Source organism: Egretta garzetta, unplaced genomic scaffold, assembly GCF_000687185.1.
Source record: "Egretta garzetta isolate BGI_Z169 unplaced genomic scaffold, ASM68718v1 scaffold504, whole genome shotgun sequence".
Lineage (NCBI taxonomy): Eukaryota > Metazoa > Chordata > Aves > Pelecaniformes > Ardeidae > Egretta > Egretta garzetta.
Window position 1 is genome coordinate 991,934 of NW_009259535.1, and position 18,250 is coordinate 1,010,183.

At 42.1% G+C, this 18,250-nt stretch overlaps 1 protein-coding gene across 1 annotated transcript in view; it reads left to right on the forward strand.

The window, feature by feature from the left end:
* Window positions 1-15,210, forward strand: part of LOC104125231 (probable phospholipid-transporting ATPase VA) — a 124,700-nt gene extending 109,490 nt beyond the window's left edge. The window contains exons 16-23 of the mRNA XM_009637655.2: window positions 5-326; window positions 2,294-2,370; window positions 6,141-6,266; window positions 10,604-10,804; window positions 13,030-13,110; window positions 13,201-13,305; window positions 13,618-13,805; window positions 14,505-15,210. Of these exons, the coding sequence (XP_009635950.1) occupies window positions 5-326; window positions 2,294-2,370; window positions 6,141-6,266; window positions 10,604-10,804; window positions 13,030-13,110; window positions 13,201-13,305; window positions 13,618-13,805; window positions 14,505-15,210 (1,806 nt within the window). The remainder of the gene's footprint in view (window positions 1-4; window positions 327-2,293; window positions 2,371-6,140; window positions 6,267-10,603; window positions 10,805-13,029; window positions 13,111-13,200; window positions 13,306-13,617; window positions 13,806-14,504) is intronic.
* The last annotated feature ends 3,040 nt before the right edge of the window (window positions 15,211-18,250 follow it).

Below are 18,250 nucleotides of genomic sequence, written 5' to 3' on the forward strand. Positions count from 1 at the left end.
TCAGGAGACTTGTGCTGTCTTGCTGGAACAGTGTCTGCAATGCGTAGAGTCTAAATTTTCAAACAACACAATAGACGAAGCTACTGGAAACATGACTGTTGGGTTCACCCCTCTCTATCCACCCTCTTCCCCTGTGCTTTCCAGCTTGGGCCTAGTGATTGATGGAAGGACTCTAGCTTATGCCCTGGAACCTACACTAGAAGATAAATTTCTTGCACTAGCCAAGCGATGCCGTTCAGTACTGTGTTGTCGCTCTACCCCTCTCCAAAAGAGCATGGTAGTGAAACTAGTCAGAGACAAACTGAAAGCAATGACCTTGGCAATAGGTAAATATCTCAGTTTAAACTAGCCTGCTTTGATGTATACTGTGCCTTGAGAATTTTGATTTTTTGACTTGCAATAGGACCCTTCCAGCTGCCTCACAACTCAAATAGCCTTCTAGTTTTGTGTGAAAATGTGTCAGGCAACTCTTAACATACTTACTCTAACATATTTATTCAAAACCAAGATAGAGCTCCAGAGCAGTATTTAGGATTTCTTCCTACAGAAGTTAGTTAAACGGGGCCCAGGTATGCTATGAGCTTTTGGCATGACCGAACACAGCTGTGAAGAATTGGGTTAGCTGATGCCATGCAGAGCACCATTTTACAATCATTGTATTATACAGAACAACATGGTGCTCAGTCTTGTTTCACCCAATCATGTTTAAACTCAAGATTCTGCATTTTTCATCACAAGTCAGCCATACAGCATAGGATATGAGTTAGACTTGTCAGTATAGAGAATGGATTTACAACTGGCATCGTGCCGGTGGTTACACTTCTTCCCAGCTAATCTCTCAGTTGGCAAAGGGGAGATTTTGTCAGTCACCCTGTTTGAAATCTGGCATCATCTTCCATGTTTACATGATTTTTAGTGATTGCAGCATATATTGTCACAAACAAACTTGCTTTCATCTACCTGTCTTGGTTAATCATAGCAGCAACACACGTAGGTTGGACCTATCCATCCAAAACGCTAAGTACATATAATAATTGACAGACTGCTGTGATATCCACGTCACCAAATGTGTGCTGATTATAATAATCCTCATGCCCACTATATTATATCTAGCTCAAATATGCCTTCCTCATACTGAATTTATATCTTCGGCTGAGTGACTGTGGACATAATCATTTGCATATGTTGTCAAAAACATCTGGCTGGTTAACTTGAGTTATCCAGAATGCTTAAAAACTCTAGTGGAGACTAGGCGGCTTGTGTTTTCATTCTTTCTGAGCATCTTGGGCCTGTGAGTTGAACTCAAGCTCCTGCTTCTGGCTTAAAAGCCTAGCTGTATACATCCTCCCGTTTAACCAACATGAGCTAATTTGGGGCTGTGTCGGACAGTCACAAAGACATCATCACTCCTATATGTGCCAACAGCAGCAAAACTGGAGTGAGAGATGAGTGTATGCATCAGCCACTGAAGTTTAAAACCAAGTATCTTGTCATCAGCTAGTAACATTTCATTTTCCACTAGCACACTGGCTGTAAATTTAAGAGGTTAAGAAGTAGACTACAGGTCCCATTTTGGTATCCTTTCTGTGGCACCTGTCACTTGTGGTATCGTGACTCAAAGCAGAAAAAGGGATGGTGCCTGTGCAACCACTGCGGTTAAATCTACCTGTGATGGATGTATTAAAGATCTTGAACTGGTCAAGCCAAGTCAAGAATTCATCTACTTTTTAACTTTATTGTATTTTTTACTGTGTAGACATTCTCACTGGCTTCAGGCTTCCTTGCACATTTCATTCTTAGTCATCCCTGGATGTATTCAAAAGATGGGAAGACGAGATGCTTTGGGGCATGGTTTAGTGGTGGGATGGCAGGGTTAGGTTAATGGTTGGACTTGATGATCTTAGGTCTTTTCCAACCTAAACAATTCTATGATTCTATACCTGATTGCAGGCAGACAGTTAATCAGGAAGCAGAAGTATTGGGAAGCTCATTCTCAGCCCTCCAGTGTTTTAGTATTTGTGCAGTTCAGGCCAGATACTTGAATTTTAGGTCGTACTAAAAAGAGAGGGACTTGTTTTATTTTTGCTTTTCCATGATAAAAAAAAAATCTACAACGATCAGAATATCTTGGCAAGCTTTGAACCTTGTATTCCAAAGATGGATCCTTTCCTACCCCAAATCTCCCTTACTACTCTCAGCCAGCCCTCAGTAACAACTGGGTTTCCTTTGCTTTGCTGCTTCTAACTGTTCCTGGTCTACTAGTGACAACAAAACTGTATCTTGTCATCTTCAGGTGATGGTGCTAATGATGTCAGCATGATCCAAGTGGCAGATGTTGGTGTGGGGATCTCTGGTCAAGAAGGCATGCAGGTAATCTTGCTCATTCTCTGAAAAGCACCCCCATGAAAGGGTGAAATAGGCACTTCCCGTAAGTCAGCTTGATCAAGCTGCCTTTGGATAGCCGGCACAAATGAAGGAGAAGCACTCAGGAGTGCCAGCTGCACGTTGTAAGGATGGTTTCAGCTTGAGTTTGAGCTTGTGTTTGTTCTCAGATCTGTGCTGAGTTTAAACAATCTACCTTCTCAGAAAATTCAACTTATCAGATCCCTCTAAGCAATATGTTTTAAGAAATCATTTATTAAGTAGTGGTTTAAAGGAGGAAAAAGGCCCAGCTATGCATTAATTAGGAAATAAAGGTTCACCTTATTCTGGCTTTTATTCTCTTCTCTCCTGTATTGCTTGGGTACACTTCTCCTGTGGAGTAGCTGCAGAAGCCCATCCAGCTGATGCAGCTTATTTGCATGGTGTGGTGGTGACCCTTAGCCTAGCCACCCACACATCTCGCTCCCTCAGCCTATTCAGACAGCAGAACAGTGAAGAAGGAGAAAATTGCAGCCCTTTTGCAGAGCCACTGCTCCCTACGCACTATTGCAAGTCTTGGTTTTCTCCCCATTCCCTGCCACAGGGAACTTGCTCTGTGGTCTTTTGGATGTGTTCAGCCTGTGATTACTGTGTTTACCACTGTATAAGAGGCACTTCTTCCATTCCCAGAAGAGAGGATGTATATGTATGGAATGTATTACCCACTGTGTTACCTCTGCCTCCTCTACTGCTAGTGCAGTTCAGTTGCAGTGTTAGCACCAGACGTGGCAGTAAGACACAGAGAATGAGGAAGATACCTCATTTCCACAACCTACCTTGTATTTGGGATGGGTGCAGACTGATTGCCTGAGAAAATAGAGTAGCTGAGTACATGTCAAAGAGCTCTTCAGAGAAGATGGGACGTGTTTCCGTCCTGAAGACCTAAGCAGATGAGCATGCTCCTTAACTTAGTTACCGGTGGGTGGTTCTCTGACCCACATTGCATTTTTTGCAACACTGGCTCAAAAGGGAAGAAGACCTCCTTTACGCAGTGCACAAGTTGCCTATAGAACTTTATTCCATGGGATTTCATGTATGCTGTAATTTATTTGGGTCAACACGCAAATTTATGAAACAAAAATTTAACTGAGCTATGAACTTGGATGTCAACTCTGTGCGTTTTCTGACATGCAGATCACCAGAAGCTAGGACAGTACTCTGGAGAAAATTCAGTAGATGTATTTCTTACTCTTCCGAAGGCATCCTCTCTTAGCCATTCTTGGAGACTCAATACTGGCAAAGATGGGCTTCAGCCTGACCCAGCAGAGCTATTACACTTGTTCTCCTTCTTGTAGTCATCCGGTGGGTTCAGTCAAAGTAATCTCCAGGGCAAATGATGTCCATCAGCTCTCTTCAAACAGGTAGATTTCAGGCCTGCAATCCATTAAAAATGCTTCTCCAGACATTAGCAGCTGTAAATTAGACTGGAAAGAAGCTACCACAAAAATATTCAGCTATTCATTGTGCATACGGCATCCCAGCCATAGACCCTATGAGTCTGACTTTATTGGGCGGAGAGGCCTGGAGAAAAGGAAGTCTTGGATTAAGCTGATAACAAGTGTATTTGTTGTTCCACAAAGGAACAGGCTCCAGGCCTGTTCACCAGCCTTCACCAGGCTCCAAGAGCTTTGCGTAACTTCTGCGGTATCACTCTGCAGGCAGTCAAGACTCCAGAGAGCCCAGAGGAGACTGGTTTTGTGGGGTTCCCTCCAAGTCTGTCAATTCAAAAAAGTCTGCCCCAAACTCCTAGGGTCTTACCATCTCTTATGAAGTTATCAGCTCCTATCGTCTATGTATTAATTCGGATCATTTTTTTTTCTAATGCAGGCATGTAGTGCTTGTAGCATTTTTTTACTCCTCTCCCCACTATGCCACTTTCAGTTGAGCTCATACACCTAGAATAACCAGTCCTCAAATGCCCCTGGCTTTTGCGGTATATTCAAAACTGAAAGCTATTTGCTCATTAACCCATTAAACTACCTGTTTTTTTCTAAATGGAAGTTCAACAGAGTGGAAAATGTTTATAGATCCCTTCCTTTACTGCAAGGTCCTAAGGAACCATGCAGGCCTCTTTACTATAAACAACTGTCAGAATCTTAGACACGCAGGTACTCAGAAGGCGTCGAGCATTTAGATGCCTAAACCAGCAATAATCTCTGATTTATTTTCTTTCCACATTCTATGGAAGCATGTGGAGCATGAATCACTTTTTCCTGTGAAAAAGCTGGAAGAAAAAATGTGACAATCAAGGGGATATTTTGAGATGAAATAAACATGCAAATGTAATTGGATAACACCATCACTGTGTTCCTCACTGTAATCACAATGGAATAAAATAGAAAAAAAACCCAACACTTCTCACAGTGTTTTGTAAAGTACTATGTTAGAAGCACAAATGAAAAGAAGCTAACGTTTTTGTTTTAACATTGGAATAGGCAGAGATGGGGCAGAGGGCAAGGAGGCAAAGAGCTTCTAAGCACAGCTCTCTTCTCCTCAAACTGTAAGATAGCTATATGTCTGCAAGACAAATCAGACTGTTCTGTGCAACAAGATTATAATAAGTGTGTCTCAGTACCTGAGAAATCCCAGGATGTGTCAACGTATTAAAAAATGTCCCGGTGCTTATATACATCTCCTGCTTAAATTACAATGCATTATGACACCTTCTCTCACATACTGTTTTAGAGTTTCTTTTAATAGCTTCTGCAAGCACCTACTTGGGAAAACTGAGCCCTTTTGATGATTTAAGGGAATTGAGAAAAACTAGAAGATGTGTCTCATTTAAAAATACAGCCAAAATACACCCTACAGAGTGTGAGGAAGACATCGCTTCTTTGGAGGTTTTCACCTTTCCTCATATTTTTGCTGAACTGTGAGAAGAAAGTTGATATCAAAATAGAAAATGAGATGTAAAATAATATTAAACGAAATCTTAGTGTGATCCTAGGGATAAGGAAAATGGTGAAACAACTGTGATAACATCATTTACCAGAAGGTCTCATCTAGATGTACAGTACCCTGACTTTTAGTCAGAAGTAGAGAGAAACTGGGTGATTCATTTTGTCAATGTGATTTGGCAGGCTGCACAGTCCCAGAGGAGTCTTATCTAGTGTGATTTTTTCATAGAGAGTTTTAGAAAACATGGAATTTTAAAAATCCCTCAGAATACTGATATCTCAGGACAGCCGACTAAACTTTATAAGCCAGGATTGCAAATGTAATCAAAAGTAATATTTTTAATGTTTTGTCTTTTGAAGTCCAATAATTATGATGCAACCACTTAATTGTGCTTTTCTTATTTTATTCTCTGGAAATTCATTTTGCCCTGTAAGTACCCTGTAGTTTTTAGAGAGAAAGATGTCATATCCATGAAGATGTTCACACACGGGCCCTGAGCCTTCACGCTCATGCAACTGCAATTGCCAGCCATTTTCCCACCTCTCACTTTTTGCTGCTACTTGTCACCATCTGGAATGTAAACTGTAATCTCCTTTGGGCAAAGACCAGGTCACCTTGCATGTTCTGCCAGACTGCTGGGTTTGCTCACAGGTATTCCAAATCAATGCAGCAATAGCTGCATTTCAGATGCACTGTAATGGATTTCATTCTTCATCAGTACAATTTCCATTGACCCTGTGAGTTGAGAAGATGACTAGATTCGCTGTTGGTGTTGAAAGTGATGCTTTACAATAATGATTCCAACTTTCCTTTCATTAAAGGCAGTGATGGCGAGTGACTTTGCAATCCCAAGGTTCCGGCATTTGGAGAAGCTCTTGCTTGTTCATGGCCACTGGTGTTACTCCCGACTCGCCAACATGGTGCTCTATTTCTTCTACAAAAATGCAGTAAGTGTTTGACTTGGCAGCTTTATGCCACCACATGTTTCCAGGGTTTATTTTGTGCTAAGTGAGCATTAGGTCAGCCTTCAAATGGTGTATAAATAAGCTGCAAAGAAATTTGCAGAGTTGAAAGACAGCTGGCTGCCATTTGCAGAAATACAGGACCCATTCCATAACAGCTACAGTGTGCTGCTGAATGTGCAAATTAGGTAACAGAAATAACAAGCACTGCTTAAGAAAAGTTTCTTTATAGAGCAGTTTTGCAGAATTTAGCTGGCTAGACACAGGAGTCTTTAATGCCAAAGCCATCCAGTATTGGTCCAAAGTAGCAGTTGAATGTGTTTTCTCTTCCTAGCCCTATCTCGTTGTTGCTTTTGAATCACTGTACATATTCCCTAGAGACTTGAGATAATTTGAGCCCTCTCTGTGTCTCAGATGCAGAGATTGGGAAGGTTTTTTCTTGATTTATCTTACTCCCAACTAGTGAAAAGAGATCATTAGAAAGGAAGCACAGACTATGGGTCTGTGCTTCCTCCCTGGTGTATGAAATGGGAGTTAGTCCAGTACTGGGCACTGAGCCAGTAGCAGCTTGACTCCTTGGCCCTAAAAAAAGCCCCTTCCATTGATTTTGGAGTACAAGGATGATTGATTGAAAACTGCCTAACAAGACAACCAAGAATTCCATCAGCTGGGTGGGAGTCACTGGCAGGCACACAGATCTGCTCACTTCCAACACCTACAAATCACCTTGGGAGCAAGCGATACGAAGAAGCAGGAAAAAGAGGAGAGCCAGAGCTTTCAAGGCGTCTGCTCCAGAGGACAATGTGTGAACTGGGAGACTGGATTTTATCCTCAATATCAGAAAATAAGCAGCTCTCAATTTTGTAAAAGTTGCTTACCAAATTTAATCTAATCCTCAAATTTTTAATCAGTGGCAACTTTTTAATGCAAATTCCTCTTGGTGTGACTAACCCCAGTCTGATCTCATCCTGAAGGTAGGTATTTTATCAGGAGAAGACCCTCATTTGCTCAGAATTTTGAACATCGTAGGAATACCTAAGGGAGCTGAAGAATTAATAAAGCGTCTTTGTGTTAACACAAGCATGTTAAAATATGTTCTGTGGTCTGATCAGAAACTGCATGCAAGCACCCTTGCAGACACAAAAGAAAGGGACTTGGATGGTCTGAACTGCTGCCTGAGTCTGAAATAGCGAGCAGATTTAAATAATGCTGCACTGAGTGGAGGGCCACCTGTTGAAGCACAGCAGTGAAATGTGTGCTGGTGTTCAGATGCCTGAGTTTTCAGGCTTGATCCTGAATGATGCTGAATGTCTGTATTCCCACCCCCAGTGCTGTATGTTTCCAAGATACCCTTTAGCTTGACAGTATCGAAACTGAACTTCCAAGAAGTGTATGCAGAGCCATCTTACATTAAAAAAAAAAAAAAAAAAAGTAATACATGTAAGACATTCCAGCAATCAGCAGCCAGAGATGTTGTTTATATATCTACATTTTTGTTCAGCTCTTGTAAAATCTTCCATTTCCTTTGGTACAACTTGCCTTGATTACGAGTATTATTTCTCATGCCATTTTTAGTAAGAAATTTTCAGAAGCTGCTGCCTCAAGGCTAGATTATAACTGAAGAAATCTCTTTGTGTTGGCTCTGCTTTGGCAGCCTTGAGAGCTTTCTGAGCAATACTTGTTGCTACTGACTCTAAAACTGTAGTGGGGTATCCAGCATATAGACATGAATATGTCTGACACAGTGCCTGCCCTGAAGGAAAGAATATTCAAAAACGAAAGATGTGAGCACCTGATCCTTTTGCAAGGAGACTATTCTGGATGTTTCTCCACAGACAGTCAAGGTAGCTCCACTGCAAATGTTCTGCAAGTTTTCTGTTTCCTCAAGTGTTTGTTTTTTTTTTTTTTCCCGTTTGCTCATATTATAAAATTTTCCATTCTCCACTAGAACCTATCTAACTCAAGGTCTAAAATCCAAATTGCTGCAAAAGCCATTTGGAAACTCAGATGACTTATCCAAGAAGATGTTTGGCTTGGTGAAGATAATAAAAATACAAGTAAAATATAAACTAAAACATACCATGACTGGAAATATCTGGGCTTGATGAAAAGGGATTTCATGTAAAGAAAATTCTACCTGCACAAGCATGCACTGCTTCTTCCCCTTTATACATTAACTCTGCAAGACAGCACTGGACATTTTTTGACATAGACTTCATTCACTGAGAAATTCTGTCTGGGGCCACCTTCATAAAACAGTCTCATCTGGGGGGAAAAAAAGGAAACCTTTTTTATTTAAAATCTAATTCAATATTTATATAAATTTGGTTTGACTTTTTCAGGGAGGTAATGCACAGAAGCAAGAGGGAACTTTGTATTTGAAATGAAATTAACACTTGTTTAATCCAAAATAATATTTCAGGGGAAAAAAATCTGATTTAAGCTTGGTTACTGAAATGTCATTTATTTGTACAGCTTTCTTTGACAGCACTGCTGAGATCCATACTAGAGGTGGTAGGAAAATTTTCAGCTGACTGTATTTTCATCAAACTACCCATTTTTGTCAGAGCCAAACTGTTTCCAAGACAGCTTAATTTTAGCAAGGCTTTAGAGAGGGAAATTTCTTAGGTCCAGGATTAGCTGGATTTTTTTTGTTTCAAATGAGTGAGAGAAAAGTATCTAAATTCACATATTTATTGCAATTCCATTTTGAAAAAAAAGACTCAGGAAGTTTTGTTGCGTTTTGGGTGTTGAAAGGAAATAAATTTCAACATCTGTTCAATTTTGAAATGAAATTGCCATCTCCCAGCCAACTGTACTGAAAAGGGTAGGCTCCAGTAATTCAGTCTTATTTTGGCCAGAGGAAGATATTTTTTCCTGAAATGTATTTATAGAAACATTCCTAGAGGTGATCCTTAAAAAACTACTACAATTTAGTAGGTTATTTTATAGTATGGGCTCACAAAGAGTGAGTATGTTGCTGCCGATACACAAGCCACTTCAACGTAGTATGCAAACATTGCCTGAACACATATATACAATATATCTGTATACATATATATAGATTTACGTACAGCAGGACTGACTCTTACTCTGTGGCAACTCCCCTTCATGAGATAGGCTTACTCTCCTTACAGCAGCTTTCACTGACTAAGCAGACCATAGCTTTTCCTCTCCTGTCTAAATTTCAACCACATTCTGGTGTACAAATAGAACAGATCTGTATTTCCCTCTGTATATCTAAAAATGAGGAAGCGTTAACATACCCAACTGGCTGAAAGCTTTGAGAACAGAATACAAAAAGAAGAGGAAGTGAAAGGAGAGGTCATGTCATTTCCGTTCTTGAAGGTTAAAATGGGGAAAACCCTCGAGGGACGGTTGCCAAGGTTTTTCTGGTTGCCTTCCATTTAGTGTTAACCACTTTACAAAGAATAATGAAAAAATGGCACTTTTAGGAGGACCAAGCCTGGGAATTTATTTCCTTCCCTCAGAAGCTTCCCGTCTTTTTGTGGGCCTCAAATCCCCCCTCACAGGTGAGATCAGCACCTCTTCTGAGCCCTAAAATCCTCTGCATCCTCCATGCTGCAGAGAGTATAGAAGAAACGAGTTATGTGGTTTGTTCCTTTTCAGGTGATTCGAACCCAACTACATGAAAAATCTCACCCAGGCTATGTATGCAACAGATTTCTTTATACCACTGAAGAGAAAGGGAGACTGAGGAATCTTTAAAGCACTACTAGTTTGCTGAATTTCAAAGAGATAGAATACTTAAGACAACTTCGCTATAAAGTTTCACCTCCCTTCCTGCTGCTGGTCTCATGTTGGTCTTGCAAAAAGGCATTTACCTTTTGTAGAACAGAAACAAACCTCTGGGACAAAACATCTCCAGCCAGCAGAGGATATTATTATGGAAAAGCTTATTTTTACAATAGTAATGTAAGTGCTATCATATCAGTACTCATAAACCTAGAGTGATGGCTGGGAGAGCTTTTTACAGTTAGTTAAATTGCGCCTCAGGCTTTCATTTGAACTGAAAGTTAATTTTGTGTGAAGTCATCCCTGACACCTGAGATCTGAGGTTCCAGCAGCGCAAAGAATTGTAGTTGTGCCAAATGATTGTAGCTTAGCTAAGTGGTCCAGGCATTGGGAACAGCGAGTTAAAGAACAAGTAAAGAACTCAGGTATCCTGAGAAGGATTGCTTACCTGTTTAGCATTCATAGATAAGTCCTTGCAGAACTAGAATCAAAATGCTTTGAGAACACAGTGGGATGATGATCCTACTTATCTTGTCATCTTTACAGCATTTCTCATTCTGTTTCAGATGTTTGTGGCCCTTCTCTTCTGGTACCAGTTCTACTGCGGGTTCTCTGGCTCGTCAATGGTTGATCAGTGGTATCTCATCTTCTTTAATTTATTCTTCTCTTCTCTTCCACAACTGATTACCGGTGTGCTGGATAAGGACGTGCCAGCTGAAATGTTAATTGCTGTACCTCAGCTTTATAAAAGTGGCCAGAATATGGAGGTAAAAACTTCTTGCTTTTTGTAATTTTTTTCCTAGATGTCTTTTAGTTTCAGCTAAAAACCAACCCTTCTCCCAAAGGGTGGATGACTGATTAAAAACAGTCTGAGAAGTCACTGTTACTATTTTGTTGTATTTCTCATCTGAATCAAAGTATCTAAATGCCGAGAGTACATTTAAAACCAACAACAAAAAAAATGGCCAGCTATATTTTGAAATACGTAACGAGAGAGAAGCTGGATGCTTTAAGTCAGCCTAAGCTGAACACCTCCCTCACAGTCCAGGCTCACAAATAACCACAAAAGCAAAGCAGATTCTACCTTGTAGACTAGTGGAGACTTTCACAGAATAACCTCACAGTACTTAACCAAAACTTCAGGCCTCAGTCCTTTGCAAACAGTCAGAAGAGAAAGATGCCTATAAGAGCGAGCATGGAGGTCAATAGACTCTGAGGGAAATAGTCACCACCAGATGACAGATTCAGCTGAAGTGTCTGCTGAAAACACCTTGTCCCCATCTGCTTGAACTGTGCAATGAAAATAGAAGGAATTGCAGGAGGGATTCGAGCCAAACCATTTCTGGTAATTACAGCTACAGTGTACTGTGGGAAAATCTTTCTTCTTGGCAAGGCCATCCATATTGAGACATTGCTTCCAAGGCAAAAGCCTTTCTTAAAAGGATCTGACATTGTGCCCTCTGAGAGGAGACAGTGAGTGTCTTTTGCCTCTAACCATACACCTGAATTTGGTACTCTACACTTCCAGTGACACCACTAGGCACTGTCCTGGAAAGATGAAAGGAGAATTTTAGCGTAACTATTTCTAGTGCTTTGGTCCAAATTCTCTCTTTTTCACCCAGCTTTTATTTTCCATTTTCTGCATTTCTTCTGTTCCAGTGCATTGCACTTTAAAGATCTGTAACATTAATACCTTCCTTTCTTGAACATTTTTAAGGCGATAGAAATTGGGTAATGGCTTAAGCTTGTTGGGAATTTGTGTCTGCCTGTCTTCAGCTGGCAAACTGAAGAGAGAAGTCTCCCAGGTTCACAGTACAAATATTTCTCATAGGCAAGCCCAGGGACCATTCTAAGTTTGTGTGAAATGTAGTGAGCATTTTCTCTGAGTAGTTACCTAAAAAGGCATTTTTAAAACTTGCCAAAAATCCTGCTTCAGGTAGGATCTCTTTCAAAAAGGTACCAACGATGCAAAGCCTATAGTATTATAGAATAGTTTAGGTTGGAAGGGACCTCTGGAGGACACCTGATCCAGCCCTCTGCTCAAAACAGCTTCGAGGCTAGATAAGCTTGCTCAGGTCTTTATCCAGTCCAGTTTTGAATGTCTCCAAGAATGGAGATTCCACAGTCCCTCTGAGCAACCTGTTCCAGTGCTTAACCGCATGTTTTTCAGTAGGCCAAAGAACCCCAGAGTTGTTTCTAAGCATCTCTCAATTCTCATTTTTAGGCTGCAGTTATATTCTCCATAGAGGTAAAGACTCCTGATGAGCCCAGTGGTTGCAGATGTAGCCTATATCCCAAAAATAAATAAATAAATATTTTTTGATTTACAAACTATTTTTCCTTATATCCAGCTCTTTTATATGACCATCCACCACCCTGCAATTGCATATTTCTTTAAACCACAACATTAGTTTAATATTGTTTCTTAGCAAGTAATTTTATGCCCAGACACACAGATATATGTGTGTGTACATATATATTTGTATTTGTTTATGTATTTATAACATAGTGTACATTGCTGCATTGCTTGCCAGAGGTCACTGTTGTAGATCTTCTTTTCTAACGATGTGCACATTTTATGTTTTCTTTTTTGTGAATAAATACTCTCTACTTGTATGTGTATGATGTAAAGCGCATTTGCTCATGTACACCTCCAAGAGCTCCTCCTAAAATCAGTGGTCTAACTGTAGTGCATAAAGTTGGGCACCTTCATAAACATTTGCTGGCCTGAGTGTGTCAGATTCAAATTACAGCCTCTACCAGGGAAAAAAAAAAAAAAAAAAAAGCAGAAATGTGTCCTCCCAGAACAGAGCGCCTTGCAGGTTGACACTCCGTACTTCATCCCCGAGGGTACCTAACTGATTGGCAAAGTTGTGAAGCTATCTGCACAAGCCCTTAAAGGTGTCCACTGGAGTATCCCCCTCAAAATACCTATCCCAGCAAACAGTATTTTCATTAGGCTCTGATTTTCTTAACTTTTTTTGTGCCACAGGAGTACCAACCACACATGTTTTGGATGAACATGATTGATGCTATGTATCAAAGCCTGGTTTGCTTCTTCATCCCCTATTTCGTAAGTGTTTGATATAAGCCATTCTATTTCAGGCATTTTGAGTAGAACTGGCAACATAGCTTGAGCTAAATTCTGTCTCCTTCTTTACAGACTTACTATGATTCAGACGTGGATATCTTCTCCTGGGGAACTCCCATCACCACAATAGCTCTTTTCACCATCATACTACATTTGGCTATAGAAACCAAAACTTGGGTAAGACAGAAACTTGCTGGCATATACATAGTTCTTAGTGCCATTCTTCAAAACCAGAAGATGGTCGTTTCATCCCCTCAGCACACGCTATTTTTAGCAAGCATTTTAAGCAAACATGAAAAAGGTTTTAAACTGTGATCTGCGAACAGCTTTGTTGTGTTGTAGCTATAATAAGAATCTTTGAAAATACAAGGCTCTGAACTCTGCTGTGCGTAGCTTTGGCTCCAGAAATTAAGAACTGCTAATTCAGAATCACAGCAAATTTCTGAGGATATAAAGAATCATTATTCTTTTGTTGGTTTTTTGTTCTAGACTTTTTTCCACTGGTCATCTTGCATCTTCAGTATCCTTTTGTTTTTCTTTGTGGCTCTGGTTTACAATGCTTCCTGCCCAGTATGCCATCCTCCATCCAATCCCTACTGGACTATGGAAAGGCTGATGGGGGACCCTATGTTCTATTTCACTTGCATTATATCACCAGTCATTGCATTGCTGCCCAGGTATTGTATCTTCTGTCATGTCTTTTCTCGTCTATGAAAGCACGTTATGCATACGGTTGGGAGGGCAAGAAACATTTCTTTTTCCACCCCCTCTCTTTCTTTTTGCCTTACCAGCCAAGCAAGTTCTTTTCAGCAGCTGATTATATGATATCAGATTGTCTAACCTTTTCTGTGCTCCTGACCACAGGAACAGGCCACAGCTCCTGGCCATAGACCACAGGAGTGGGATAATTGTAGACTATTGGTCAAACCTCCTGGCTGTGCAGAGATTTGCTACCCTGTGAGGTTTTCCATGATGCTTCCAGATTCAACCCATCCTCCCATAACATGCACAGTACAGAAATTCTGATAGTATGTTGTGGACTTAACTTGCCTGCTTATGGGTGTAGGAGGCCTGCCCTACAGGCTGATCCCCACTGGCTTTGGTTCCTCATCAGGAAAGGTGGAAGACCGTGTGTAATCACAAGGTGGATCACTGGCTAAAGGCACAGATTTATTACACTGCTTGTTATTAATCAAAATATTAGCACAGCGTTTGGAGCTTTTAATCTGCAAGCTTCCTTGTGTCAGACACAAGGAAGGCACACACGAGTCTCTTATTTTTCTGTGTTGTACTTTTGTCTTGGATATTTTCTCTTAATAATATCTTGGGTACTTCCTTCTTTCAGTTCTTTTCACGTGCACATTCTCCTCTTGCAGATTTCTGTACAGAACCCTTCAGGGAACACTATTCCCAACCCAGCTTCAGCTTGGACGCCAGCTGAGTAAACTGTCCCCAGAGAGTCGCGCCCAGCTTCTGACCAAGTTGAATGTAAAGGAAACAATACATCAGGCACAACCCTTTGCAGACAGCTTCTCACCAAGCCTTGGCTCAAATGCTCGTGATTGTGATAAGGCTTATAACCAAAGCACACCTTTGCCGATGTCTCCTCGAACAAATGAGTCACTTTTCCAAGAGCACACAAAAGCAGAACATACAACAGATCGAGCTGTGGCTGTTTCTCCCCTGGGCACGGTGTTGTATGGGGAAAACAAACTCCCCTCATCAGCAAGCAGTCTGGAAAGGTCCATGGGGTTTCATGAAGTTAGACATGGCACTTCAGAGATGGAGTCATCGCCTGTGGGAGCAACGTTCCCATGGAGCTCAGCAGTTGACCAAGCAGACTTCAGTTTGTTGAAGTGGATCTCATCAACTCCGCTCTTCAGTCGCATTGGGACTGTTCTACAGGTGTCATCGAGCAGTTTACAAAATGAAACACAGGACAGTATGTGTGTGCTTGGCTCTTCTTTGCATGTGGACTTCAAAGGCTTAGAAGAACAGAGCTCAAATAACTTGCAGGACAAAATGAAAGGGACCCCAGCTGATCACTGCAAAAGTGACAATTCCGAGACCACCTTTTTATGACATGGGCCTTAAATATATTTATATATTTTCTATTTGCACACATTTATAGAGAGATTACTCTATTTGTTTCCAAAGATGAAACAGAAAATCAAAGGTACAGAATGATTATTTAAGAATGTTTAAATACAGTATATTGAAATAAGAGCTTTAAATATAAAAAGAAACACTTGAAAGTTCCATTTATATTGTTTTATTTTTTCATCTCATTTTGTAAAGAAATGCCGTCTCTTTATTTTTCAGATGCTTCTCTTTTATTCTGACACATACTGTAAAAGCAAAGGACCTGTCTACCGTATTCAAACGGATTAGATTCAGCAACAATTATTGATATCATTATAGGCCATTCAGTAATCAAGGAGGAAAAACCATGATAATAAATAGGCACTGTACTCCATCCATCATCTGCTTGCCAGGGTGTTTTGTCACTGGAGCGAACCATTAGGCAAGACTATCAAGTTATTATACACCTCTCTGTAAATGTTAACAGTATCTTACCACCGCATTAATAATACTGGTATTTTGTAAGTGACACCATATTTTGATATTGCAGCCATAGCATTTTATGTGTCATGATAAAACAATAAATAAATGACCATCCGTATTGCAAAGTGACTTCCCGGTCTGGCACAAACAGTAATTCAGCCCTTGGCCTGGAGTCGTGAGCATTTGGGCCGTCATGGCCTCGTACCCAGCTGTTCAGCTTCTGGAGAAAAGCTGCTGCCCGTTTGCGAGGAATGATTTGGTGGCGAAGAGCTGTGGTGCGTTGTGTCCATGGTAGGGTTTGGCCCTGGGAGGGTCTGTGGTCTTCTTGTGCTGGAGCACTACCATGAGTGGGCTGCTTTTCCTGACGAAGTCAGTCCTGCTTGCTAGTGGAGGTGGAGTTTTGTTAGGCACCTTCAGTGTTGTTTCAGCCAGGTTAAGTCAAGTCCTTGGTGATCAGGAAGGGGCATGACCAGCCGCGAAGGTGCGGCGCTACCCAGGGGTACTTGAGCCTAGTCTAGGATGGGCTAGCTCCAATCCCAAAAGCAGGGAGCTGCACTGCTTTCTGAAGCTATGCCTGAGCCGACCTTACACGGTTGTACATCCCAAACTGCCGCTGGTACATGGGTGTGCGGCTGTGCTCTGCCGGCCTGACAGATCCCAAGGGGTTTTAGCCTTGGAGGGCTGCTTGGTTCGCTCATACCTAGGCACCATGTCCATGGATGAGCTAGCTGCTGCACTTCGTCCGTGCCTCCTCGTGGGCTTTCAGGTGGCCTCTGCCTTGCTTGCCGTCGGTGGTTAAGGCCAGAACTTGTTCATGCCATACTCTGTTGTGCCAGGCAACCTGGCTCCCACATGCCTCAACCCACTAAAGCCACGGTGCCTACCGTGCGTCACTCGCTAATCCACTCGGGATCTTTTTTTTTTCCAAGATTTATACCCTGGCCTCTTCTCCAGGGGCAGCATTGGTAATACAAAACTGTGAAATGCCAATGGAAGGAAGAGCCGTAAGCAATCTAAGTAAGAGCTGTCAGCCTGTAAGTACGTTACCTTCACGAAACATGACACAGCCACACGTAGCTAAACTGTGTTTGGGGATTAGAATCGACTAGGGACAGGGCAAAGACACCAAGGGACTCAGAGGATTTTCAGTCTCCTCTGAACAGCTTTAAGCATACGATTGATTAAAGAAAACGTACGTGGAGCACAACTTCTTCTTTTTAGCCTATAGTTAAGTGGGAACGTGGGCTTATGTATGTAGATCTTAGCGGAGGAACGGGCACTTAGTGGCTTCTTTGTTACTGGCTGAAAATGCTCCGACATTTCTCTGCTTTACGTTATTACAGTAGAAGTGGGGCGGTAAGAGTGGGCACTTGGGTTCTGTGAAGGCAGGTAGGCACCTGCGCGGTGGTGCCGGGGCGAGCCGGGAGCCGCTCGGCTGCGTGCCCCAACACACCAGGGCAGAGCCCCGCGCCCTCAGAGTGCGTGTTTCCCTCCGGAAAGGGAGCCTTGAGGGACCCTGCTGAGGCGGAGCGACCTCCTCTGCAAGTGTCGGTAGTTGGGTGAGACTACTCCAAGTTTAGACATCTCTGCTCGCTCTACCAGCCTTCCCGGTCTTGATAGTAACTCTGCTGGGAGATGACTTGGCAGGTAATTTTTTTGCCAGGTGAGCTGGCTGTATTTAACACAAACCGTGCAGAGATTGCCATTGTAAGCGCCTCACCTGCATGGAGCTGCAGTGTCTTTTAGCGTCAGAGAGGGAATCAGAGGACGCCTTGAAATGTGTCAGCGTTGCCATCTGGTCAGAGGCGTTCCTCTGCTCGTAAAACAGGCTCTCACAGAAGGACACGGTATCAGATGCCAGGGAGGCAGAGTTCATAGGTTTGCAAGACGCCAAATTCAGTCCAAAAGCATCGTGGGGTCGTAGCAGGAGCTTGCCATGGATGTCGCGTGTGCCCTCCCTCGGTTACTGCAGCAGCCCTGGCAGGCGGGTGAGGATCTCGAGCTTACTGACCCCTCTGCATCTTCCCGCAGCACCCTGGGTAGCCCACAGGCCTCCGTGGGACTTGCCTGGTGCTGGCAGTAGAAGGGGCTGGAACAGCACCGGGCTTTGGCTCAGAGCTCTATTTGAGGATATTCTCATCAAAAAAAACCCCTAAATTCCTCGCTAGGCGTGACTTTGTGATACAAGGTTTGATTTCGTTGTTGTGCTTTCACTGTTTCAAAGACTATTTTTGTAGGTAAAGGATAAAATGGTTCCTTTGGGACCGAGATGCTCATGGGCTGCCGGATAGTTGTGTGAAATTGTGAGTGTGAGAGTGGTACATCTGTGTCACATATTTAGGGAAACTGTCGCTCTAGATCCTCAGCTGCTACAACCGGCGTAGCCCCTGCAATTTCTGCAAGTTGACTTACCCCAGCTGGGAATCAGGCCTCAGCAACCGCTGTATTTTGTCACGGAAAAAAAAAAAAGTCCTTAGAGAGACAGTTTGAAACGCGTGAAGTGTCAATGCTCCCTTCCTACTGAAAGATAAAACAACTTGTTATGGCGGCAGCCCTG